General features: G+C 48.7%; 1 protein-coding gene across 4 annotated transcripts in view; it reads left to right on the top strand.

Annotated features, from left to right (window-relative positions):
• Positions 1–18,199, top strand: part of ABHD6 (abhydrolase domain containing 6) — a 45,489-nt gene extending 27,290 nt beyond the window's left edge. For 3 of the 4 annotated variants that reach the window (XM_019536867.1, XM_019536866.1, XM_019536868.1), the window contains exons 5-10: positions 1,326–1,439; positions 6,468–6,600; positions 10,823–10,980; positions 12,794–12,848; positions 13,937–14,037; positions 16,107–18,199. In XM_019536867.1, the coding sequence (XP_019392412.1) occupies positions 1,326–1,439; positions 6,468–6,600; positions 10,823–10,980; positions 12,794–12,848; positions 13,937–14,037; positions 16,107–16,283 (738 nt within the window). In that variant the 3' untranslated portion in view covers positions 16,284–18,199. The other variant, XM_019536869.1, reaches the window with a different exon arrangement.
• The last annotated feature ends 8,254 nt before the right edge of the window (positions 18,200–26,453 follow it).

The following is a 26,453-nucleotide window of genomic DNA, read 5'->3' as shown; positions in this document are numbered from 1 at the left end:
GCAGCCCCAGGCCAGCTGTGAGTGGGTCAGGGAGGGGCTGCTTGCCCCCACCACCACCACTCGGCACCACCTTGTAACACGGCCCACTGCCAGGCTGGCAGTGGGGGCGGGTTACAAGCTAGTGCTGAGCGTGGGGAAAAGCGGCCCCTCACCTGCCCCATGGCCAGCGCCCTGCACTGCAGCTGCTCACAGCCTGCCTAGGTCTACCTGTGCCTGCTCTGGGCCCCACCGGCACTGGCCCCGGGACTGGCTGTGAGAGCCTGCAGCGCGGGGCACCAGCCATGGGGTGGGCGAGGGGCCGCTTTTCCCCACGCTCAGCACCAGCTTCTTCCCGGCTGGCAAGCAGGGGGTTGGGGCTGTGTGCTGCCCCCCACCTGTACCGTGGGGCTGGGGGACACTGAGTGTGAGTGGGTGCGGAGCCAGTGGGAGCATAGAGCCTGCACCAGTGTCCCTGGGCCAGTGCCAGTGGGGCCCAGAGCAGGATGGCAGGAGTGTGGGGTCCCAGCTGGCAGGGGCTCTATGGAGCCGGACCAGCTCCCCCTCCCTGCTGGTGCAGGCCAGCCCGGCTCCACAGACCCCTGCCAGCCTGCACCCTGCTCTGGGCCCCACCGGTGCTGGCTCTGGGACATTGGTCCCAAGACATTGAGACCTTGGTCCTGAGATGGTGACTAGGGGGTGGGGCTACCCATGCAGTCCTCAACAGCATGCCAAAACTGGGTAAGCCCTCCGCTCAAAATAATTGCCCGCCCCTGGTTTAGATCCACCGAAACTGCCTTTCATCTTCCGGGATGCATGTAGTAACTGCAGCTTTTCTAGCTGTACCTGATTCTACTTTAGACTAGCCAAGGCACTGCTGTGTTGGTTCATGCTAAGGATTTACCCAGCTTCTCAGTTTTGGTGCTCATGGCTGTGCTGCTACTGGTACCTGAATTTGCTACTTTCATACTAGCCCAGGCGTGTCTGGGAGACACTGGGGTCATAGTTTGAGGGCAGTGAAGACAGATCTTTGGTGGCATGGCTGTGCTGGGACAGGGAAGTGTTGTGTGTGCCTCCTTGTTCTGTGGGCAATGAGTCTTGCCCTAAGCATGTAATGATTTCACTTACCAAACATTCATAATCCTGTTCCCATTCTCTTTCTTTCTCCTTTTGGTCTATTCCACGTTTTCAAGCTTGGAAAAGCCACTGTTGCAGCTGTTGGTCATGCCAAGTGTCTTGAGGGGTTGTAGTGGGAAATGGTGTTCCTTTCCCCCTGCAGCCACCAGTTTTCTTCCTTGTTTCATAACAGCATTTCTGCAGACTAACTTCCCAGAGCTCTATTTCCACAGTTCCTGCCAAAGAATCTGCACTTGGTGTGTGTTGACATGCCTGGCCATGAAGGCACTACCCGGTCATCCTTAGACGACTACTCCATTAATGGGCAAGTTAAAAGAATTCATGAGGTAAGGTCCTTAGCTCTGGTGTGTTCTGTATTTATTCTACCTTCTGGGGCAGGGATGGCCAACCTGCGGTATGCCACAACTGATACTGGCAGCCCCTGTGTGTGGCATATGACAGGTTAAAGAGGCAGCACAGTGGCATGTAGGTCAGAGAGATGAAAGCAGAATAGCAGCCAGGGCAGAAATCAGAGTGGCAGATGGGGCAGGGGAAGGGGTCTGGAGTGGCACTTGGGAAGGATGCAGGACTTACTTAGGACTGTATCGTTCTTTTAGGCCCAATCTAAGGACAGTAGGTAGTAGTGGTACACCAATAGAGATTTTTGGGGCTGATACCAGTAGCCAATTTTTAAGGAAGCATATTGGCTGATACTGATCCAATTTCTGATGCACGTGTGGTGGGCCAGTAGGGGGTATTCCTGTGTTGAACCACCCACTTCACTGCGCCCGACCACCTTCCAGGCTCCAAGTGCCTCCCTGGGGGCACCTCATGTCTGGCCAACCCCCTTCCTGGAGCACACCTGCTAGCCTGGGGTAAAAACTGTCATCACACAGGACTAGGCTTTATTCTGGCTCTGTGCACCCTGGGAAATGCAGGCCTAGTAGCCCTCGAGGGTACTTGACTCACTTCAAGCACTTGGGGGTGCTTCTCTCAGTCAGAAACACAAGTAGTGGTCTCCCTTAGTCAGTCGACCCAAAGGGACCCCAAGGCATAATCTAGACCCACACCCAATAAGTCTCCCATGCTAGGTACAAAGGAGAGCTTTATTGGTTACAAGAGGTAGGGTTGCAGTACGGTACAGGGTAGAGCAATATCAGAGAAATCCCATAGAGCAAACTGGCATGGCTGGGTAGCCTTTAATCATGCATCTGAGTTACTGCAAGCTATATATCTAGTTAGATCTCAGGTAGCTTACTCACAAGTATCATCCAGAGGCAGGTGGAGATTCCCTCTGGAGGCAGGCAGTTCCTTGATCATGAGTTTTGACAGGGAGAGCAAGTTTCAGATGGTTCAGCTTTCCTCTCTCTCTGAGTCTTTCTCATGGCTGCTGCCCCCCTCCTTCTGGGCAGTCCTTAACTTATATCGCCCTTATGACCTCATTTACCTGGTCCAATGGAGGCCAGCACCTGTTGGCTGTCAGCCAACAAATTTGAAATGCATCACTGGTTGCTGGGCTCCCTAGGGAGCCCAAGCCCCTCACCCAGGTATGTGATGCCAGACACATAGGCAGAGGGAGCAGGTTTCCCCCCTCCCTCAGGAATGTATCCAGCTCAGGTTACCTAAAGATAGGGCAAGGTGTGTATCCTCTGCAGGGCCCATCTTAATCACATTGTTACAGAGCAGAGTTTTCTGGGAGAAACAGAGGTGGCCTTCTGCCACACACCGATAGAGATTTTGGAGGCTGATGCCAGTAGCTGATTTTTAAGGAGGCATATTGGCTAATACCAATCCAATTTCTGATACAGCTGTGTGCAGCTGGTAAGTGTGTTGTGGTGGAAGGGGAGGGAAGAGGTGTGGCAGGGGCGGATCAATGCCTCCTATGGTGAGGGAGGGAGGGCGCAGGGGCAGGTGCTGCCCAGCTGGGGTGGAGTACAATGGAGGACTGAGCCACGGCTTGTTGGGGGGTGGGAGGAAGGGGGCGGGTCTCACAGCTGCTTGTACCCTGTGAGGGCATGGGGGTGGGGAGCTGTGTGTGCCCTTGGATCTGCATGGGGCGAGGCAGGCAGGTGGGCTGCAGCCAAGGCTGCGCCAGGCTCTTCTTGGTGTGGGGCTGGGCTTGGGGTAGTTGGAAGTAGCGCTGGGAGGGGGGCTACAGAGGGGGCTGGTGTTGCCCCAAACTTTGCTGTAGCCTCCCTGTAGCCTCCCCATAGCCCTCCTTCCCAGAGCCCACATCGCCTGCCCAGCACAGCCCTGGCTCTTCTCAGCAGGTGGGTTGAAATGGAGCATTGAGCCGGGGCTGTGCCAGGCAGGCAGTTGCAGCAGCACTGGGAGGGGACTATGGGGCTGCAGCCACCCCAAATTTTGCTGTAGCCCACCCCAGCACTGCTGCCACCTGCCCTGAGCCCAGCCCCTGCCGAGAAGAGCCTGGCACAGCCCTGGCTCCAGCCCGCCCGCCCTCTCCTGCACAGATCCAGGGGAACTCCCCCACCCCAACCCTATGCCCTCCTGTGGTGCAAGCAGGGTGGGAGCCATACTCTCAGACAAGCCATGGCTCAGTCTTGTGCCCCGCCCCGCCCCGCCCTGGCTGGGCAACACCTCCCCCTGTCTCCTCCCTCCCTCACCTCAGGGGCATTGATCTGCCCCCCCCTTGCCCCTCCCCTTCTACCACAGCAGACTTACCAGCTGCAAGCACCCCCCAAGCTGCTGGGCTCTGCTCCTTGCTGCCTATGTGCTATGCTGTGGCTGCACACATGCAGAGGCACTTATTGCCCAAATTATCAGATGCATTGAGCTGATTTCCGATGCAGCTAATTTTCTTTATATTGGTATGATCTGATATCAGACTGATGTATCAGTGCACCTCTCTAGTAGGTAGGTGTAACACTTCAGGCTATTCCAGGGAAGCTACAGTTGCTTCCTTCCTTTCATTTCCAATGGAAATCATCCTGGCAAGTGCAGATTACTGCTCCCCTGTCCCACGCTACGAGCTCGGCTCTGTCCTGGCTAGGCTACTGTTGCCTTTCGGATTTTGTGCATTCTATGTTATATAAAACATGTCAAGCTCAAGCCACCCTGCAGAAGGAACTTCCTGATTGAGGCTTTTTAAAAAATAATCCTCAGTTCCTTCAAGTACTGAGTGCCTAACCCAGGAGTGGGCAAAATGGTGGATCCGGCTGGTGACCAGACTTCCATTTCCTACCAGCCCCTGCCTGCATCGTTGCGGCAGGTTTCCATGGAGACCCTAGCAGAGATGAAGCCATGACAGCACAGGACCAGGGTTTCCATGGAGACCAGTCCCGGCAGTACTGGGAGGCTCTTGTGTGCCCTTCGAGGCTGTGGCTAGGATCTTGCACAGTGACAGTGTGGTCCGGAGCCATGGCAGAGCTGCAATCCGCTGCCTGCATGCCCCTGCGTGGGGCATTTGGGCAGCAGATTGCAGCTTTGTCCCGGTTCGTGATCACATGTCAACTGCAAGATCCCAACCCTGGAGCAGCTTCCTACCCAGCTGCACCCCGTGCTGGTACTGGTGGCCCTGCACTGTCTTGGCCCTGCCACTGCTGGGAACTCCATGGAAACTGGCCACAGTGACACAGGCAGGGGCTGCTGGGAAATGGAGTCTGCCACGGGCCTGATCTGGCTTGCAGGCCAGACTTTGCCTGCCCCTGGCCTAGCTGAAAATGTTATAAAATTCTATGTACAAATTACAGTCAGAACTTGGTGCTTCAGGAGCCAGCACCGTTGTAATGCCCTGTAGCTCACAGGAGCTGAAGATGATAGCAGAGTTCTTGTGCTTTGCACTATAGATGGTGAAAAAGGAAAGCTTTCCTTTCAGTGCAATGGCTGAGTGGCGCAAAAAGGCATCACTCAGGGCTGGGAGAGGGCAGGACTGAGGGGAAACACTCCAATGCACATACATGCGGGAAGCAGTGACAGTTTCCCCACCTGAACTAAAGTGATCACTTTATCTCAGCCCTGCAACCTGTTTTGACTGCCAGCAGTGAAAATTGACAAGGTAGTAGGATCACCACCTATTACCCTGGCCTCCTCTTGGCTTCACACCCCACTAGCAGATGAGTGTGCAGCTGAAATAGCGCTGACTTTCCATCTCAGCCAAAACTGTCAGTCTGTTCTGCCCATTTCCTTTGGCATCATAGCCAGATCAGCTTTCCTATGTGCCTCACCTATGACAGTTATGCCTTGTCTTGTTTGACTTTAGTGTATAATGTATTCCAGCCTTTGTACATATTTATGCTGAGGCCACTTTACCTTGCTAGAGCAGTGTGGAGGGGCCATCATATCCGCATATACAGAACAGCGACTGCTGGTGTAGGAACATCATGTCTCTCTCGAGCTCCTAGGCAGAGCTCTTAAAATGGAGAGTCAGTTGCTAAAGGTGCAGTAGAAATCACACCAGGTAGGGTACTGTTTTGTTTCTAGAAGACTGTTCCCCATCCCCCTGTTCCCCTCACACCCTCCTACCTTATTGAGATAATCAAGATAAGTGGGACAGGAACAGAGGAGGGAGCAGGAACAAGACCTAGCTGAAGGTGGGAGGAGTGAAACAGTATGATTTTGTCATCATCTGTAGATCATCCTGCAGGTTATATTTAGAGACAGTTTCACATCCTCTTAAATGAGTAAAGGAGCTACACAGGTTTAGTAACTTCCTACAGATGCTGTAAATGTTAGCAGATCAAATCTAGCCAGGGTCTGTAGTGAGTGAAAGTTAGCACCTGACGCTTGATTGGTGACTGCTGGGTTTGTATACTTCCCTAGGGTAGGGACCTGTGTCTTGGCTGGTCTTTCAAGCACTGTAAAACAGTGATAATGTGTGGAGTTCCCACTGGTAGACATTGTCATCCAAAGCGCCACTTCTATATGTGCCATTAATTGCCTACCTTGGCAGAGGTCAGGTGCTGCCAAAAAGTCATGAAGACCTGTGAAAAACAGCCTAGAGCAGTGGTGGCCAACTCTTTTAGGCTCAAGGCAGCTGGGGACAATGCCAGTTTTTAGCTTTTGCTCATTTGCTGTCTGCAGAAAAATAATAAAGCAATTCTTCTGTTACCAAGGACTCAGACCACAAATCAGAGTGGTTTTGACGGTACAGATTCTTGTTGGAAATTTCTGAGTTTATCTTATGAATCACGTGCAAGTCTTTGTACCACATACTTTTTACAAGCATTGTGTTCCTTCTGGTTCCAAAGAGACACACAAGCATCCTGAGGTTTTGTGGATCCCCTGGCCATAGGGGATTTTCCCTCCCCGATGGATAATCTGCTGTAGTGTTTGAATGCTTTTAATTTACTTTTCTCCGGTGACTAATTCTGTGCAGTTGTTTCCTTTGGCCTAATAACACCTGGTTTCCCTTTCAGTTTGTTGAGTGCATCAAGCTGAATAGAAAACCCTTTCACCTGGTTGGCACTTCAATGGGTGGAAATGTTGCAGGAGTTTATGCTGCTCAGTACCCTGCAGAGGTTTGCAGCCTGTCTCTTGTGTGCCCTGCAGGTGAGTAGTGTACCAAAGTCCAAGTGTTGGTGAGAATTAACTGAGGGCATGGGCGACGGGTGCCTCTTGAGTCTGGGGGGCACCAGATCACCAATGGGGGAGGGATCCCCCAGCAGCTGATCACCAGCTGTTGCTTCAGGAGGTGCATGGCTGATCTCAGGGGGTACACATGCATCCGCGTGCACCCCCTACGTGTCGCCAGTGACTGAGAGAACCTCAAGGTGGTGCTAAATGTGATGCAGTTGCTGTTGTGTATTTGGCACTTGGGGCACCTATACACATGCAGCAAGGCTGCTCTAACGCATTGTAATTACAGTGTGTTGGAGCAGATTTGATTAATCAAGTCTGCTGGAGCATGGTAGTTACCACACTCCAGCAGACTCCAGTGTCTTGGGTATTAGCATCCCCATGCTGAAAAATGGCAGTGGAGGCGCTTAGCTAAACCTCATTCAACACTGATGCATGAGATGCTCTGGGCACTTTAATTAGAACAACTCTCAGAGCCGCTCTAATTAAAGTGCACTCCTCCCCCACTCCTGGTGCAGGTGTATAAATGCCCTAGGAGATGATATGCTAAGACTAGAACCCAGTTTAGATATTCCATCACAGTAGTTAGCAAATCTGCTTGAAAAAGTACATGAGCTCCTGAAACACAGAGCACTTGGTTACATAGACCGTGATATAAACCCAGCAAAGGCTACATTCTAGTCTCCATCCTAAGCAGCCCTTTTTGTGGCTTTCTCTGCTAAGCTCCCTGCAGGGTGGAACTTTTCCATGTTTGGCCTCAGTTTCAAGGTGGTTTTATTTTTTTTTAATTAACTTGTTACTGATGTGTGTACAGAACAATGCATTCCTTTGTACTTGTGCTGCTCAGTGTTAGCTGAAAAAATGCCGTCTCTGTTTCTAAAGAAACTCATTTGTGGATTTTGTCCTTGAGTGGTGAACTGTTGTGAAAATGGAGCATTTGCAATGGATGTTCTGGATGAGGAAAGTAAAGAAGGTGACTCCTGCAAAGGAAGAGAAGAGATGGCAGTATCCTTGCTTTATACAAGCTTGGAGCTTGTGTTATGCCAAGGTGGGGTTTTCTGACAAACCATCTTCAGGCAGAGTACCTTTGCCTTCCATTGTAAGGGAGGCAGGGCAGATAGGAGAAGGGACTAGAAAAGTGAAGTAGGATCTACAGTTCCAGGAAAGACAATTCTAGATCATCACTGGCTTTTACAGATCAGCAAGTTGCAGCTGTTCTGGGGAGCTGCTGTACATATTTGGAAGTAACTAACACCTCAAGTGTGCCCCTTTCATCTTCAAAACTTGCACAGGGCTTAGTTTTAGGATTACTGCTGTAATCAGAATGAGTTTGTCTGGTAAAATTCCCCAGGGAATCTTTGCCTATTTTGGGAATGAGTATGCAACCAATATATCCTTAAATGTGCGCTTTTGCTTTTATCTTCATCATGTGACAAAAGGCTGAGACCTCTCTTAACAGCATTGACTTAAAATTCATCATGGATTGTGGCAGAGTCTGAAGGTGACACTTACTGCCAACAGGCCAATATTAATTGTTGGGCACCTCAGGAGAGTCTAACCCAGCTTCTCTGCTCTAAATGAGAGCCTCTCAGAGCCATATGGCTTGCATATGAGCAGCTGAGATGAAGGAAAGTGGAAGGTCACGGGAGAATCTGAAGTAGGGTGACCATATGGGACAATGTGAAATCCAGGACCCTGTCTCTTCTGCTGCTGTAGGGACTGACTGGCCTGTTACTGACACAGTGTGCTTTACTTTGGGGGCTGGACTCGATGATCTTCCGAGGTCCCTTCCAGCCCTAGTGTCTATGAAATCATAGGCGTTAACAGCCTCCTGTGCAGTAACAGTTCGTATTAACTGTCATTCCACTAATCAAGCTAACCACTATTTTAGGGCAGTTTTGCTGCCTGCCAGAGCTCCTATTTCATAGCTCCTGCTGTTCTGCCTCCACACCTGGGGCGTTCATTTTAATTTTCACAACCTCTGAAATCCAGGACTGCCCCGGCCAGACCAGGACATATAGTCACCCTAATCTGAAGTGACTTGACAAGAAACTTCTGTTGAAAACGTACAAGGGAATTCAGTTGGGTTGTCCCATCCCTTCTGATCTGGTTTTCACTTAGGCTAAGACCTCTCTGCAGCTCTCTGGTAGTGTAAAAGTGTCTCAAAGCAGGCATAGAGTCCACTTCCACTGCTTGAGAACAGCCTTACAGGCCCAGAGTGGTGTTAGGGCAGCATCAGTGAGGCTGAGAACCAGCTCCTGTGCATTCTGAATGCCTAGAGGGTAAGTTTGTTAGTTGATTCTGCCCCGGTGTGTTACAAAGACCACTCCTCAGCTCCATCTGTTTGGAGACCATGACATTAAAAAACCTTAATAAGTGCAATGTATGAAATACCTGGTGTATATAGAACATTGTGTTTTGCCACCTCCATTTCCTATCCTGGTGGCTGGCCAAAATGTTCAGTATAAGCCTAGATTTTAAATGCTGCAAATGGGTGTGAGTCTGTGCAGCGGGAGCTTTGTTATGTACTCAGCATAGCAACTGCGGCATCCCTTTCCCAGCCAATAAAGTAAAGGTTCTAGACAAAAAAAATAAATATTGAGGCAAAGAGGAATGCTACCTGGTTACCACCTGTCTGCTCTGGAGAAAGAAAGGAATGGAAATAAATCTGTGCATTGGGCATCTGATATAGGAGAGGTTCTGGCTAAATCATCCGATATTTTCCCAATACGTGACTTGTTGATTATACTGAAGAGTTCTGATGTAGAGCTGGTTGCAAGCATACACAAAAAAATGTTTAAATCCTGACTTCTCACCTTCCAAAAGAACATTTCATGCCATTGATTCTGCATTTTCTATGTAAAGCTCGGTGCTGTTTTTTTGTTGCTTTTTTTTGTTTAGACGCCTATCACCGCAAAAGATATGGATAGTAAGCAAGAGTCTGGGTGCTTTGGATATGCCCTGTCTGACATTTCATTTTGGGATATAGGCTGCTGTGGCTGCCGCATCATTAGGAGAGGTTCTGGATGTTGCTGCAATTTGAACTATTTAAAAAAAAAAAAAGGATTAAAAAACAGAAAGCAAAATGCAAACAGCCTGCTTGCCTGTGATCAGGCATTCCAGCCGCTCGCCGTTTGTGGCATAGCTGTTCCACCTATCAGGTTTCTGTGCATGACATACCTAAAGTATTTAACAATGTCTATCTTGACCTTCCCTATACCTCACAGGTCCTTGTTCCCCTTTTCTCCTTCCATGCCCTCAACTGAATACATTGGCTTTCCTGCTGCTGTTTTTGTCTTCTCCCATGGAATGCATCTTTAGTGCATCAAAGGCTCTTGGCTTTGACTAAGTTGACAATTTCTCTGCCTAGTCTTTGGGAGGCATTTGGCACCCGGAAGCAGTGGTGAGCAGGGAGAACTGGGAAATTATTTGGTAAATATTATAAGTGGGGACTTTATTTTCTTTTTTGATTTAAAAAAAAAAAAAAAAAGTGTGCAGGGGGTTAGGCCATAGACATTAACCTCTGACATTGGTAAGGGAGTTTCCCCCTGCTAAATGTCAGTCCTTTTCATGAATATTGTCCCTGCATTGCCATCACCATGGTTCTAACTTCATGGATGAAACTGGGTATGGGATTCACTTTATATAAAAGGAGGTAACCTGGGGGGCTTGTGGAAGAGATAGTGTCCATCACATGAACACTGTGGTTCTTTTGACAGGGCCTTATTATGGAAAAAAGGTCTACAAAGTTAGAGAAGGGAACATCTCAAAGTCTGCCCAACAGATGGAGAGCAGAACCTCAGTTTAATTGTCAAATTACAGAGGTTGTCTGGTTTCCGTTCCCACTTGTTCACTTCTCAGGCAATTTGGCAAAGCTGATAGGCTGTACTTGTGAGGGGCTCCCATGGTACAGGTCTAACAAGGAGGTGGCATGGCAGAACAGGAGCTTCGTTAACTCTGCTTTGTACTGTTTCATCTTAAGCATCATGGGACTTTGTAGGAAGTTGCATCTTCCTCCAGAATCCCGGCAATAAGGTGCATTTGTGCATTGTGATGAGGTTGAGAGGCTTTATGTAGAGTCCTTTATGTAGTGTCCTCTAGACAGAAACATGAGTGCTATTACTTTAGATTGCATTGTGCTGTTATTGCTTCTGAATTTTAACACATGGGTGTGTGTCTTGTTCCTTTTACTCAGGTCTGCCATATCCAACGGATAACAAATTCCGTAAGTTTTTGCGGGAGCTGAAAGAGTCGGAGCGCATTGACAGGATTCCTTTAATTCCATCAACCCCTGAAGAAATGGCTGAGATGCTCAAACTTTGTTCTTATGTTCGCTTTAAAGTACCCCAACAAGTAAGAAATCCTCCCCTATTAACCTCCTTCAATCACTACAGGCTTGGCCAGGAGGGGGCATGAGCCAGAAAACACATTCAGAGAGAAATCTCGTTTTTTCCCCCAGAACAACAGGATTTTAAACTCAACTGTAGTGTCACTGGTGATGGAACTGAGAAGCCCGTGTTGTGAGCTGCAGCCTGGCTTTTGTAATTCTCTGCGTAGGATGACTACTTTTAGAGGATGGAAGAGAGAACCTTGACCAGGTGGGGACCATGCTGGTCCCCTCAAACAGAGTCTGAAACTATCCTTGAAGGCAAGAAATCTGGTTTTATGTTGGTTCAAACTCAGTGCTGCAGTTCTGTCTAAATAAGACGAGCTTTGGTACCTTCTTGTATGACCCTAGACAAAGTATACCTCGGAGTGTATGCTGCAAGAGAACCTGTGACATTTGGTCTTCATGCTCCAGGCAAGAAACCAAAAGCCTAACAAGGTGGGGTGGGTCAAGGTGAGACTTCTGACAGAGCCCAACCTCCCCTTGTATTCTGAATTAATTTTAGAAGGCTTCACCATTATATCTGTTCCTCTGCATTTTGAGCACCTATGAAATTGAATCTCTAGGACAAAGGGGCTCATTATTTATGACTAATTTCATTTTATTGAATTGCAAAGAGCAGTAATGGAAGCTGGCTCATTCGTTTTGACTTGCTTGGCATTTTGATAATGGTTTTTACGAATATTAAATATCACTTCCCTTTTTGACTTCATAGAAACATTGGGAGGTTTCTGTGTAGAAATAAAACCTATTTTATAAGTAACTTTTTGCAGAAGCTCTTGCTGGTAGAATGACTTGGGTGTTCCTGAAGCTGGGCCTAGGTTCTCTCTTGCCTTTGCAGTGGTTCCATCCTTGGCAGAGTTATTCCTCTTGGCAGAAAGAATGGTGGATAGGAGGGGAATATTTTTCTACAGTTGCTAATGTCCCTGGAGTGTAGAGTTAGAAGGGTCCTCTATGATCGTCTAGTCTGACCACTCCTATAATGCAGAGCAGAGTACTTCACCCAGTAATTCTTGCACTTGCCCTTTAATCTTGGCTTTCCCAGTCTTTTTTTCCAGCATGACCAACCTGATATTTCCATGCTGAAGACTTTGAAATTCTCTGGCAGTTGGGTGGGAAGTCTCTGGGTCCTTTTAGCAAAGATAGATAGCAGGAAACGCTAAATAAACACAACAGGTTTTATCCAGCGTGGAAGAGGATTGCTTGCTTGCTCATTTTTTAGCAAGTATAAAGGAAATGTTAATTGCTCCATTGTGAGGATAGAGGAACTTGGGGATAGGTTCGCCATTACGCTGATTTTCCTTAGGAAGTCTGGGATGAGTAGATTATCAGCTAAGAGAAAATGTAAAGTAACACCAAAGGGAAATGTTATATTAGCAATAACAGTGAAGGCAGCCTGCTCGGAGCACCCATCTGGCTTGATGGAACATTTTGATTTTCCAGCATAAAAAGGTGCTTTGTCCTGTGGGCCAGAAGCCCCTTTATGAGGGGTTAGAGCTTGTACAACTCATTTGCTGTTGTCTTACTCTACAGCAGCATGAGGCAGCCTCATTTCTTTATTACTGCAACAGCCTGGAAACGTATCACAAAACCTCGCATTATGTAATGGGCAGGAGGACTGGAGGGAGTAGCATTCGCGTGCTGGGGATGAACCATCCCTGCAGACCCATCCTTTGTCCTTGGAGACTGCTCCCTGTGCTGTCTCCCCAGCCTGGCCCTACGCTGGATGCATGCAGCGCATCCTATCAGCTGCCCTGATGTGCTTCTGTTTCCTTACAGATCCTGCAGGGCCTCGTCGACGTCCGCATCCCCCACAATGAATTCTACCGCAAATGTAAGTGGGAGAGGTCTGCCCCTGAGTGCCTGCCACAAGCTCTCTTGGGCGTGTGTCTGTGATTGGCATCCAGAGGGCTCAGTCTGGGTTCAGATCCAGCCTCCTCTGCTGCCCTGCACAATGGGGGCTTAGTTACTTCGCCACCAGGGCTTCCCTGCAGAGGATACTTCACAGGGTGGGGATCTCTGCCACAGGTGGAAAGGCTGGGACAGTGCTGAGAGGGAACATAGGGCACATTTGCTCCTCCCTGCCCTATGGCTCTCTGAATGGTGACTCCAGATGCTCTTCTGTGTCCCAGTCCCTCTCCTGCAGTCATGTGAGCTGGCAGGGCCAACTCCAGTAAGCAATACATGTTCCAGAGGTCACCCCTTCAGCTGCAGCCCTGGGCCTCTTCTGTTAAGCAAGCAGTAATTCCAGAACAGTCCTGCCAAAGCTTTTTCCAAGTTCCTTGGGACCAAGCTTTCCCAAGCCCTGGCTCCTCTTTTTGGATTGCTCCCACTGCCCTCACGTTCATGAGCCATTGTTATTCCCCTGGGGGATGAAGTAAGGGGTGGAGAGGAGGGGTGGTGGAGTGGGCAAGAGAATGAGAGGAAGCCACAGGGGTTGTGTTGCATCTCCCAGGCTTGGGATAGCAGCTCCCTTCACCTTGGCTGGTGTGGACACATCTTTCCCTGCCTATTTTAAGGTATTTTTAATCATCAGTCAGCTTTAGTTGATGCTGGTGGTGCCAGAGGCAATTGCCATGGTGGAGCCCAAAGGATCCTTGGCCTCCCAGGGAGGGATACAGGGGAAGTTTGTAAGTAAGCCCTTTATGTGGTTCTGCAGGGGGGTGAGCACCAACTCCCTGCTGGATAGAGTGGAAAGGAGCCACTGCAAGGTGAGCCCTGCAGGGTTTTGTCCTGCTTTAGTTCCATCCCCCAGCCCTGCCAAGGCCTCCTTTACTGGGGCAGGTCCCCTCCTTGAGCTCTCAGGGAGCCTGCCGGAGGAGCGGTGCAGCGCGGTGCAATGTGATTTGGCCTGCTTGATGGCTTAGCACTGAATAGAGTGAATTCCACATGTCAGACTAATGTCTCTTTCCTGCTGAAAAGTGTTCTTGGATATTGTTGATGAGAAGTCCATATACAAGCTTCATGAGAACATGAGTAAGATCAAAGCCCCGACGCAGGTCATCTGGGGAAAACAAGACCAGGTACTTATTCCTACTCCAATGTCTGTGCGCTTTCATGAGGCTTGTGGCTGTTCCCAAATGCATGGATGCAGCATGAGCACACACAGCAGATAGCACCTAGGAAGGGGAATGTCATGTTAGTTCAGGATTGATTTACCCGGCTGTCCTGACATGCCCAGTGCTTTCCAGACCAGTTGCAACCATGCAAGCTCCCCGTCTGCCCCAGGGCACAGTCAGCTCAGCTAGGTGGTACTGTCTCTGAGGGGTGGTAGCAGGGGATGGATGGGAGGGAAGGGGAGATGGCAGGGAGAGCAGATCAGGATGGAGCATTGGCTACCGAGAGCTCTGATCCTCTTTGTGTGGTTGTCAGTGGAGAGGGAGCAGTCGCAGCTGAAGTGAGGGATGGAGAGCTCCTTGAGAGACATGGGCTTGGGAGAGGAATTTAAGGCAAATGAGGAGTTGTCGTGGCAACGAGAGAGACGTTGTTCAGTGGGTGGGCAGCAGAAAGAAAGGCACAAGATGGAGAGCGGAGCAAGGAGATGTAAAGGAGGGAGCAATAGGGCTGAAGCAGATAGAGATGTGTGTGGGTAAAGAGAGGAGAATTAGAGCTGAGGTGGGGGTGGGGTGGAACTGTGGGGAAGTAGTGCTTTTCCCTGTGCCATGGCTCCCGCAAGCTGCTCTGTTGGCAGAAAGGTGGCAGGGAATACCTCCTGCTTAGGGGCCTCCCATGCCAGGATGGAGTTGCTGGCCTGGTCCCACCCAAGGGCCCTTGTGCTCTCTGCCTTCTGCTTTTCACATCCTGTAAAGAGCCTTGAGAAGCAGGGCTTGGGCCAGCACAATTATGAGGCTGCCCTAATTTGAATGAAGACCTGAGCAGGCCCCCAGATAGTCTTGGGGTACAAGGCTGGCTTAGAGCAGCCCTGAGCAGATGGATGAAGGAACTGGGAGCCATATCCTGGGGGAGGACTAACATAGAACAGAACTGATGGGTGACTAGGAGCCATGTGGATCTAAAGGCTGGATCTAAAATAAAGTGAGTGGTGAGCTTGAGACGCATTGGTATGTCACTAGGGAAAGGACCTATTATGATGGTTTTCTGTGGGCTGGGGCTCTGATGCCTTCCAACCTTAGTCTGCATTTACCATTGGAGTCATTTCCATCTAGGTTAGGATCCTTCTCATCCAGGCTGGCTTCCTCACTTTTGGCCACCTGCACAGGGTTCTTCATACAGTCCCAATGCCACTTTCCAGGATGGCTTAGCAAGATGGGGAGTAGATGCCCCTGTGGGGAGAGATGCCAGAGCGTCTATGGGAGAAGGTGCTTTTGGAGCTCATGCTGATAGCAGATGAGAAAGGAGCTGGGCTTGAGCTCTGCCTAGGGTTGCCATGAGATGCTGATGAGATCTGCAACCAGCAGGGGCTACAGAGGGCTGTATCTGCATGTGCTGATATTGTCCAGTGTCATATCTATTTCTGGACTTGTGGATCCTGTAAAGTGGTGGGGAGACTCAGTGACAAAGGAACTGGGAGGAGAGCAGAGAAGGGGCTTAAGTAAGGAATCAGTGCGAGTGGGTGTGGTGGAAATGATCAGCTTCACTTCTTGCTGGGTGCAGAATAATGCTGTCTGAGCGCTTACTGTCAGTCCTGGAATGCTGTCCCTGAATGATACATGCACACAGTTTTTCCCCTGGTCTTTAAGCCACATTAGAAGTGTGGTTACAAACTGCTGTGGGATGGGGGAGCGGTATGATTTTGTGTAATATATACCTATCTGCCTGCTGCCTTGACAGTGACAGCAAGGCTTAAACAGGATTGTAACCAGTCTAGTTTTATGTGGCACTGCCTGAATTATTTCCACTATGAAGCATGGCTTGTAAAGATGGTGGAAACAACATAGGAGAAGCCATGGATAATTTTGTGAGCTATTCCTCAGAATCTGAGGTGGGAAAGAAAGGCAGTTTGGAGTGACCAGGTATCCCACTTGGATGTGTAAAACCTGCCAGGTGCCCAAGCAGGGCCCCAGAAGAGTCTGTAAGTTTTGATTCAACTATCTTTGAACGTTTACTGGTGTCTTTTTTTTCTGTTGCTTAGGTCCTGGATGTATCTGGAGCAGATGTTCTAGCAAACTCCATTCCTGACTGTCATGTGCATATTCTGGAAAACTGTGGACACTCGGTGGTAGTGGAAAGGCCCAGGAAGACTGCGAAGCTCATCTTAGAATTTTTAGCCTTGGTGCACAATACAGAGAACAGCAAAAAACTCGCTTGAGCTTCTTGTAGAGCTGAGCACCTGAACAAGCTGTTTTGAGTTGTGAAGTGCTGATGCTTTGATAAGTTCTCAGGGATCTTGTACAAAGTGGGGTGAATGTGCCGAAGTCCCTGAGGAAGCCAGAATCATTGATACATAAATCTGTAGTGCTTTCAACACACAGTGACCTAAGGGATCATAGAACAATTTTCATTTTTTTACACATAAATTAGAAAATGAGCTGAAATCAGAAAATTCTAGCCATGGAATGCACCAAAAACTTTTTCTGTAGCCCATGTTCTGTGAACTTATGTAATGGTAAATGTCTTGGAACATAGGGTGTTAACGACATTCACTTAGGATATATAAGAAGTATGGAAGGGGGAAATTTCATAGAGTGTGATTTAAGCTGTGTCTGCTCTTTAGAACCTATTGCATTGCATGATAAGTTGTTATAAGAGAATTCTAATGTTCCAGGCATTTGCTAAAGTGCTGTTTCTGTAGCTCATTAGCCTCTGACTTATGCAGAAAATGAAAGCCACACACACACAACCTAATTTGCAGAAGTAAAATGACCGTGTACCCAAAATGTTTATACTTATTGTAGGTGGATTTTTTAGTCTCTGAACAATTCCTAGGTATAGATAGATATTTTGCTGCCTTAACAGTCCAGAATAATGAGATACTTCTACAGCTTGGCCTCTCTTTGGTGGAGGGTATTTTTCTTTTGATGTTAAGCCTCTGTTGTATATAACAACCAGCACTACAGAGAACAGGTTCAGAATGGTTAAAGCAAGTGGAAAGAGACTCCCAGACCTATTTATTATTTTTAGATTTGGGGCCTAAGCAAGCAATAATCCTGTAGATAGAAGCATGACTGATCAAATTCAGGTTAACACTAGGGTGATCTCTTATCTCAGCTCTTTTCTATTCTATCGTGCTGCTGAATATTTTGATGTAAATAATGAGTCTCTTAATGAATTCCGTGAATTCTGTGACTGGTAAATGTCATTGCAAACAAGTATAAGACGTAAGTGAAATGAAATAAGCATCATAACAGCTAGGTACTGTACAGACTCCTGTAATTCCTAAACTTGTACGATGTGAGTTGGTAGCAGGTGTATTGTATCTCATTTTAAAAGGCATTTTAAAATGTAGTGGTGCAGACAAGTACAAGTTCAGTAGCATTTCCTTTGGGCGACGTACCTCTGATTTCCCTTTGTGACTTTTCTCTAAATGAAATCATGGATCAAGATGAAAGAGCCAGACTAGTTGAGTCTCCTTACCCATGACGCACTTTTTTGTAGTGTGTAGACTGACTTTTGTATTGATTCATCCCTCCCCTATGATAATGCAGTGTGTGTTGCTGTGTCTTCAAAATCAACTGCTGGATGCTCATTCAAGCTATGCAGCGAGTCCAGCTGTTTGGCTTGGGTGAGGATCTGGTTCTTGGGCCCTGTTCAGTAGAGAGCCAATGAGCATGTTGTCTTGTGAAAGTGTGGGAGAACGTCACTACAGCTATCACCCTCAGGCCCCCTTATGGACACTGCACTTGGAACTTGCAACAGCGGACACTTGCTAAACTAAAGACTCTGGTAGACAGTATGTTTTAAGCTTCCACTTCTAAAAGCCGCCTTTTAGTTACTTTTCCGGTGTGATCTGAGCTGTGTATATATATTTGAACCTCACTACTAGTCTGCCTCTTCTTTTTAGAGGAGAGTCCTCTCGCTCTTTTTTTATTTTAGAAAATTAGAAGTATGTTGTTCGTTTAATTGCTTGGTCATTGTTTCTGCTACAGGAATTAACTCAGTGGCTGATCATTTTGTGTGGTGAGAGCTGGCAAAAAAAGTTGTTGGCTGTTGCATGGTTGTGAGGATTCCACAGGTTGCTGTATGCACAGGACACAAACAGTTAATATTAAACTTAAATGACTTGGACAGCCCTGTACACGTTAACTTTTATTTGGGGTGGAGAGGGTGGTGGCTGGGGGAATGTAGATGGATGGGGGAGTTGGCTGGTTTTTGAATGTCTGTGAACCCTGGGTATTGTAATAATGTCAGAAGTGACGTAGCAGGTCAGACCAATGGTCCACCTAGGCCTGTAGCCCGTTTCTGATGGCAGCAAGTAGAAGGCTCTTCGGAGGGAGAGTGCGTGAATGGGGCATGTCTTGAGTGATCCTGTCATACCTTTCCTGGAATCAAGCATCATTGGTTTAGGAATGTCAGATGATGCATCCTTGATTGTTCTGTTTAATAGCTCCAGTGGACATGGCCTCCATGAATTTGTCTAATCCCTTTGTGAACCCAGTTGCGCTGTTCGCCTCTGCAACTTCTTGTAGCAGCAACATGTGTCAACTGTGCTCTGTTAAAAAAAAAATAAAAATCCTGCTCTGATAATTTAGAACTCCAGTGGGTTCCTCCCAGTACTAGTATTCTGGGATTTGACATATAACAGCTCCCTGTTCACTTTATCCTCACCCTCCATGATTTTATAGACCTCTATTGTATCCCCTGACAGCCACCACCTTTCCAAACTGAAGAGTCCTGGCCTTTTCAGTCTCTCCCAGTACAGCAGCTGCTCCATAGCCCTGATTATTTTTGTTGCCCTTCTCTGAAGCCTTTTCTAATTCCAGTAATCCTTTTTTTTTAAGATATGGACACTGACCTGCATGCTGTAAATGACGACTATTTGGGAACATTGAAAAATAGTGGTGGCAGATAGGGCCAAATTTTGATCTCTTCAGAGGCATTTCAATGCAAACCAAATTTAACCTTAAAAGTTTGAGGCAAAACCAAGTTTCAATTTAGGCAGATTAGGCTGGTTCTAAACCATGTAAAATATTGATGTGTCTAGTACAGAAGGCATCAATTGGTACCAAAGATCTATAGAATATCATTCGGATTGTAATATCTCATTATATCAAAGTGTGGACATGTCACTTGTGGAGGACCTGGCACTCCCAAATTCTTGGTCTCCCCTTAGGAGATATTTGACTCTGTAACTATGCCAACCTCAAGGTGGGGGTGGCATGACAGAGCTCGGCCAGTGGTCATACTTTTCTGGAGTTGGGTAAATGCATCCAAAGAAGACCCTGATCCATCAGACTGTGAGACTCAAATACGTACACACAGTAAGCTCCTTTAGGGAGGCCTTCATTGAACTTCCTCCAAGTTCTTGCTTCTTTGGGCTGCTGGGTTGGGATGCATTCTGGATCCCATGTTCCTGCCCATCCCTCCATGTCCCTGCTGCTTAATTTTGAGGAAAACCTGCAGAGTCCTTGTAAAAGCTGCAGCATGAGTTCCCCCTCTCTCCCCGCCAGCTGTGCATGGATTTAACCATAAAGCAGTTTCTTTCTAAAACAAAATGGTAATTTTGAGGCATTTCAAAAAGGTTCAGTCACAGGCAGCTCAACATCTGGAAATGGCTGTGGTGCAGAGAACAGCTCCGAGAATAGCTCCGAGGTTGCAGCTTGTAAGCCGTTGCCGCAAAATCTGCAGATAGCCTGCAGTTCCACCCACCCAGACATGAAGTACTTGCAGTTGCTGGACTGGGGAGCATGAGCCAGGCATCAAGCCTGAGACCCCTTTGGGGGTGAGGGTCTGAGGTAGCGTTGCCCAGCTGGGATCAGGGATCTACACCAATGCATGGAGCTAAGCAAGTGGAATGACATCTGTGGGCTACCGTTGGGCCGGTTTCCTGACATGCGCCTTAACAGACGCCAGTTCTTGTGCTACAAAGCGTTTAATCCCAAGGTTGGTGTTTCATTACTGAAATGACTAAAACTGACTTCAGCAGTGGCATTAATAATAGAGAATAGTGCTGCCCTCCATGCACTGCTTACAGTAACTCCAGTGTGTAACGCAGAGCTGGCTCCGCTCCTTGCTTCTAAATGGCAGATTGGCATCACTCGGGGAGTCTGGATTCCAGGCTTGAGAAGGTTGCTGTTAAGCAATAAAATTCCCCAGGTCTGGTCTGAGACAGCTTATGTGAAGGCGATGTCAGTCCTGACCTATGATTCACTTTGAGGGCTATTTCCAGGCCCTTTTCCCTCCTGTGCAGTAACTGGCTCAGTCATTTCTTTCCTGTATTTCTCTGTTCCCCCTTAGCAGTCATTTCAGCAACAGCTGCACTCCTTGGTAGACCCGAGCCCTTCTCCCACTCCCCAGTTCTCCACAGCTTGGACCTCAGACTACATCACCGTGGGTCACCGGGGAGGCTTCTGCTACTGCCTGGGGCTCCATGGACCGGAGAAGCTAAGCATACTGCTTGCAGCATGAATGCAGTGCCCTGTTGTAGTTCAGCTTCTGGCTTTGATTTTACCCCACTTTTATTTTAAAAAGCTGAGTGTGGATCAGAATGGCACCTGCCAGATGGATCTTTGTTGACCTTGGTTGTCCTAGGATAGTGGGGAGCAACTGATTTACTGCAAGATGATGTTAACCTGCATAAAGCCCCACTCTGCTGCCTTTGTGCAGGTGAATTCCACCCCCAAGCCAATGGTTCTCCACAGCCCCTAGCTCCTTGGCCATGTGGCAGCAGCCTGGAGCAGCACCTGCAGCCTGGTTGCATGAGCAGTACCACTGCAGTTCCCCTGCTCACACCCCCTGCCCTCTGGCACAGAGACCCCAGTGGAGCACTCAGGCATGGGCAGCTACCCTGTGGCTGCCCACTGATACTCTTCCTCCTGCTGGGGTGAAATCATGCATAGGGCTTAGCCTTCTCATTTGCTTGCTGGTTGGAGCAAATGCACATCCTTCCCTGTGCAGGTGTGTTTGTCTATCAGGCACTGTCTAGGCCAAAGGCAGCTCCAAGGACTAGAGCAAGATGCAAGGAAACGTGTGCCATGGGAGTGGACTGCATGATGGCACCAGCACTCCCTGCCCTCAAACTTTTCCTGGTTTATGGGCTTGCCTCTCCCTGCTAGCCTAACAAACCCAACAGCCTTGAGCCTGGTAACACAGCTTCATGTGGATGTCTTTGGAGTCCAGCATGGTATTACAGTCCCAGCAGGAGGGGTTGGGGCAAACACTTAGCTGCCTGACTGCTGTGCCACAAAAACTTTAAGCTATGAGGTTTTGTGGTTTGCATATGGTTGCTAAGGCTCCTGGGCCCTCCTGGTCTGGGCCTTGAATACAAGAAGGCTTCAGGCAACGTTGGTCCTGATCAGGGAGCTGCTGTGCTGTTCTGCTGGGGGTGAAACTTGGGGAGCTGCTGTAGGTGGTCAGATCTGTGTGCTTGCTGGGTTGTTGGGGCCTCTGCAGGCCTTGCATTGAGCTAGAGCTGGGCACCACTGCCAGTTCCTTCATACTGGTTTGATTCCTGTGGCATCAGTGGGCTTCTACAGAGAAGCATTTGTTCCTCGGGTCATAGGTGCCGCAGGCATTCAGTGAGGGAGGATGCCATCCAGAGGCAATAAGTAAAAGCTTGGCCTGTGGTGCACCCAGCCTTTGCCTGGCCCATCATGGAAACAACCAGGAGGGAGCATCCTGGTAACTCTGGGTTTCTCCAGAAGGGAGATTGCAGATGAATGACTGATCTGGGGCAGCCTGGAAAGATGAGTGTGGGAGGAGGTAGGATGCAGAGAGATAAGGCACAACCAGAGCCTTGGGTGGAGGGAAGCTTGATATGCGGATGGGGAGCGATCATTTAACGAGCAGATAATCCTGAGGCCAGGGCTGGGTGGGAACTTGCTCATATTTCTGCCTTGCTCTGACTAGTGTTAACAGGGTACTTCTCTGGTTCCTGGTCATTTATAACCATGTCTAGCACTTGGTTGATATACCTGGCCCCCCTCTTTTGTGTCAGCACAAGCCTGATGCCTGCAGGACCCTTCCCTGCCAGAATTGCTGATCTGAGGCAGGGCGATGCCTATTATTTGTCTTCACCGTACAGTGTGTGGGAGGGGATAGCTCTGTGGCAGCATATTCTGCCTTTGCTCATATAATTGGCCTTGCAGAAAGAGTGTAATGTGAACTGGCTTAGCTGCTTTGCTGGCTTCCATGTGTTCCTTGGTATCTTGTCCCTCCACGACACTTTGCACTGTCACATGGCCAGGTCCCAAGAGACTTGGGAACTCTGGAAACTACTGGGTCTCCTGCATGGTGCCCGGGCACAACTTGTGATGCGGGATGCTGTTGGACTCTAGGCTGCTGCAGGTGAATCGCCATTAATCTGGGAGCGCTCTGCTGTGCTCTTCTGTTCTGTTGAAATGGTGGTGATTTAGGTGCAAGTGTTTCCCCCTTGTAATTATCAGGAGAGTCACATTTCTTCTTCTAACTTTTTTTTGAACTCAGAAAACTAAATGGAGTGTAAGTAATGAACAGTAACTTAAATAGCACCACTGGTAGCTCGACTTGCTTTTTATAGCTTCTGCGAAGAATTAATTGTTGTTTCCTGGAAGTCTGGCATCTTAAAAGGGGGTGAAGTCACAAAGCATATGACAAGCGATGGAGAACTAAGGGCTTAACAGAGACTAATGTTGTAGCAAAGCAAACCTCCTTGCCTCGAACATGCAGTTCTCTGTGGGAACACAGCAGTCCCCCTGGGCTTGTGAGCTAGGTGGGATCAAACATCATCAGGCCTGGCAGCTGTGTGTACTCCTGGGAGAGGGCCTCTATGTGTAATAGAGAGTTGTTTAATTAGGGACTGTTTGGGACTTGTAGGAACTAGGTGAGGGGGCCTGGTGATGTTGTGTGTTTTGGAGGAGGTTGGTATAACACTGAATGAAATCCATTGGTGTCCTCTCTTCCTTAATTGCCTCAGCAGAGGGTATCTCAGGAAGCAGGTATCTCGCCCATGTGCCCCCCACAGAGCAGCGTGTGCCCAGAACGTGCCATACCTCATGATGCATCTTTTAAAGTAGGTGAAGTATATAACCCAGAAAGCTCAGACCTGTGCAGGTTCCTAGCCCCTGCTCTGAAAGCTCATCCTGTAGCTCATCTTTCAGGTACCAGAAGCTTTTAGCCTTGTTACCTAATGAGATCACCTGAAAGAGCACAGGCTGAGGCCTACAACTGTTCAGGCAAAGGCTGGCTCTTTCCCCAGGCACATCACAAATCAAGGCATTCCTATACATAGCCAACAGGCCCCTTTATCTGTGCCAGACACTAATGCAAAACCCATCAGCTCAAAGGTGTTCTACAGGCCTGTCTCCACGTTGATCGCTCAGACTGAAAGACAGATCTCATTTCTGTGTATGGTATCTAGCGACTTGCATATTTGCTGCCAGCTGAATGTGTTCCTGACAAAGGGGCTGGGAGTTGAAACCTTTTAGAAGTCATTGTGTCTCTCCCAAGCAACTTGTTTTTATGGTGAAGTTCTCCTATTACTGGGGAAATAAAAAACTACATGGGGAGAAGGGGTAGCTCAGTGATTAGGGCTGTAGCCCAGGGCTTGGGAGAATGGAGTAGCCTCTCTACACCTCAGAGTTCCCATCTGTAAAATGGGGATATAGCACTTACCTATGTCCCAGGGGTGTTGTGAGGGAAATGTGTGAGAGACTTAAGTATAACAGTGTTGGGCTGCATAAGCACCTAAGGCAGATGGACAAGGAGAGGGAATGTTTCCCATCTATCTCTGAAGGGCTGGCTGGGCTCTCTGCTCCTGCTGGTCTCTCATGGGAGGCAGCCTGGTGTCAGGGTTTGAGCACCAAGACCCACCCCTGGTTCTGCCACAGACTCCCTGTGGGATCTAGGGTAAATCACTTAGCTCAAGGTGGGGATAATCCTTCCTGAGCTCATGGCAGCCGCTGCTCTGAGGTATGACTGAATGCCTGCCAAGTGCTTTGCAAACATCAGGCTGGCCCTGGGAGGACATGGCCATGTTTTCCTTGCCAGCAAGGAGCATCTGCTCTTGCTGCTGCTGACAGTGTTTGAAGCAAGAGTCAGGGGTTCCTCTCTACCCCCGAGGGTCAGGACACCCATGTCTGCTCCCGTGGTAGAGGAGGAGATGCAGGCCCCTTCAGTGCAGTGCTCAGCCCCACTACCCCAGGCATGAATTCTGAATGGCAGGAGGGTTCGTCTGGAACCTGATGAAACACCTAGAAACAAATGCAGCCCTCGGACTTCGCTGGGGGCCACTGGGAGCCCTTTTCACCCAACCTGTACTGGGAAAAGGGGGTGGGTAGGGTGAGATCTACGACGCACTGACCAGATTTGTGGTGACCACTGGGGCTGTATGGCCTGCGGGTTTAGTGTAGTGGCCCCCACTCATGTTTGGACTCTGTCTGGTAAACTGGCAAGCCCTCTCCTGCATCTTTAAATTGTTCAGTAGTGACTCCCAGGGAGAAAGATGAAAATATAGATGGTTTGAAATGATACTGCACGGAAAATCTCTCTGAACTTTTCTCTCTAGGTCAGTGATTTTTCAGCAGGGGTGTTGGGGCACCCTGGGTGCCACCAGATCCTTTGAAGGGTGCCCTGAGGTGTAAGGAGGTAAGCAGGGAAGCTTAAGATAAGCACAAGTACAGGCTTGTCCCTGTTTATACAACCCCCACCCCAAGGGGGTGAGGACTGTAATTAATATATAAATTAGTTTTTGAAATTGGATGCCCCTTAGGTCATGGAAGCTATGGAGGGATGCTTGTGTTCAAAAAGGCTGAGAACTGCTGAAAGAGGTGGAAGAGATTTATGTTACTACACAGGGAGATGGGAAGGTTAAGCACTCTACGTATGGACAGTTCCTAGGATACTATGCCAGAGTGGCAATGGATCAAAAGATGGACTCAGTGAAGTAGCTCGGGGATCGATCTCTATTTAAACTTGCTATTGTAATGGAGGAGAAATCGCCTGTCTCTCTTTTGCTTTTTCATCGCTGATTGTTCCAAGGGAGCACTGAGCAGCCCATTCCTCAAGCATTTTGTGTTACAAACTGTGTCCTAGTGCAGGGGTTGTCAACCAGGGGTACACATACCCCTAGGGGTACTTGGGTAGGTCCTAGTGTTCAGCGTCTGGCAAAGCATTGACTCTGCGGATTCTGGGCAGGTAGAAACGATCAAAGGTTTTCTTACACCACACAAACATAGTCAAGCGTTTACTGAACTGTTAGAGTCCAGCAACGTCCCTCTTTCCCCTCCTCCCCAGAAAGATCCACAAAGCAGCATGTACAGTGTGTTCCCTTCTGACAACAAACCCTTGCTGTCATAAGTTCATCCCCTGCCCCCAGCCACCCTCCGATGCAGCCCTGGGATTTTCTATGATCTACGTGGGTTTGCTTCAGGCCTGCCAGTACTCTAGTGAGATCAGGAGTAGTAAGAGAGACTCTGAGCTGTAGATTCTCTCTACCTACACGTCTGCTACTTTGGCGTCTTTGAGGATAAGGTTAATTTTATGGGTCTTTAGCATCAAGACTCTGTAGTGTCATTACTGAACTCTTCAAACTGATGAGATGCTGCCGCCTGCTGATTCCAGGAAGAACCGACAGTTTATTGGATGCTACCTCACAGAAGCTGTGCACTGAGGGGCTGGACTGAATAGAACAGAGATTTTCAACCTTTTTTTCATTTGCAGACCCCTAACGTTTTTTAATGTAGATGCAAATCCCTTTGAATTGTAGGTGTGGGTATTCACATACTTTTGATTGAGCACTGTCCTCTTTTGTGGACACCTTAGACCACAGGTTGAAAACCACTGGAGCAGGACGTTGCAATGCAAACCAGCTCTATGCCCCCCTGCACACTGCACGAGAAAGGAAATGAGCATGGGTCCTCCAGAGCAAGCTCTATAGTGACAGTTGAGGCCTATGGTGCAGCCAGAGGATACCACCAGACAGGGATGGCAAGCCCAGTTTCCCAGCTTCAGGAGGAGACAGGAGGGTGAGAGCCCTGCAGAGAGGGTTTCTGGCTTATTCCCTGATCGCTGTCTCCACTTGGCCACTCAGTGCAGTGAGGAGCAGGGACAGGAAATCTCTGCACCAGGTCCTGAGGGCAGCACTGTGGCTCATGTGCTCGGGTGTTATCTCAGACACCTAGTCCATGTGAGGTGAGGCCAGCCCCCCACCTCCCCCTCTGTCCCCTATATCTATAGACCCTTAGGGCAGAAGTATAAGTGCACGCCAAGATGCCACCCTGCTGCTGAATGCCCACTTGTTTGGGGTTGTATAACAAAGCATGTTTTTGTGCACAGTACACTATTATGCGGAACGGGGGCCAAACTTTTTAACCCCGGGCCATTTGGGGCCATTGCCTCTGGCCTC

Source organism: Crocodylus porosus, unplaced genomic scaffold (assembly GCF_001723895.1).
Source record: "Crocodylus porosus isolate Cpor-Errol unplaced genomic scaffold, CroPor_comp1, whole genome shotgun sequence".
NCBI lineage: Eukaryota > Metazoa > Chordata > Crocodylia > Crocodylidae > Crocodylus > Crocodylus porosus.
This window is presented reverse-complemented; position numbering and strand designations above follow the sequence as displayed.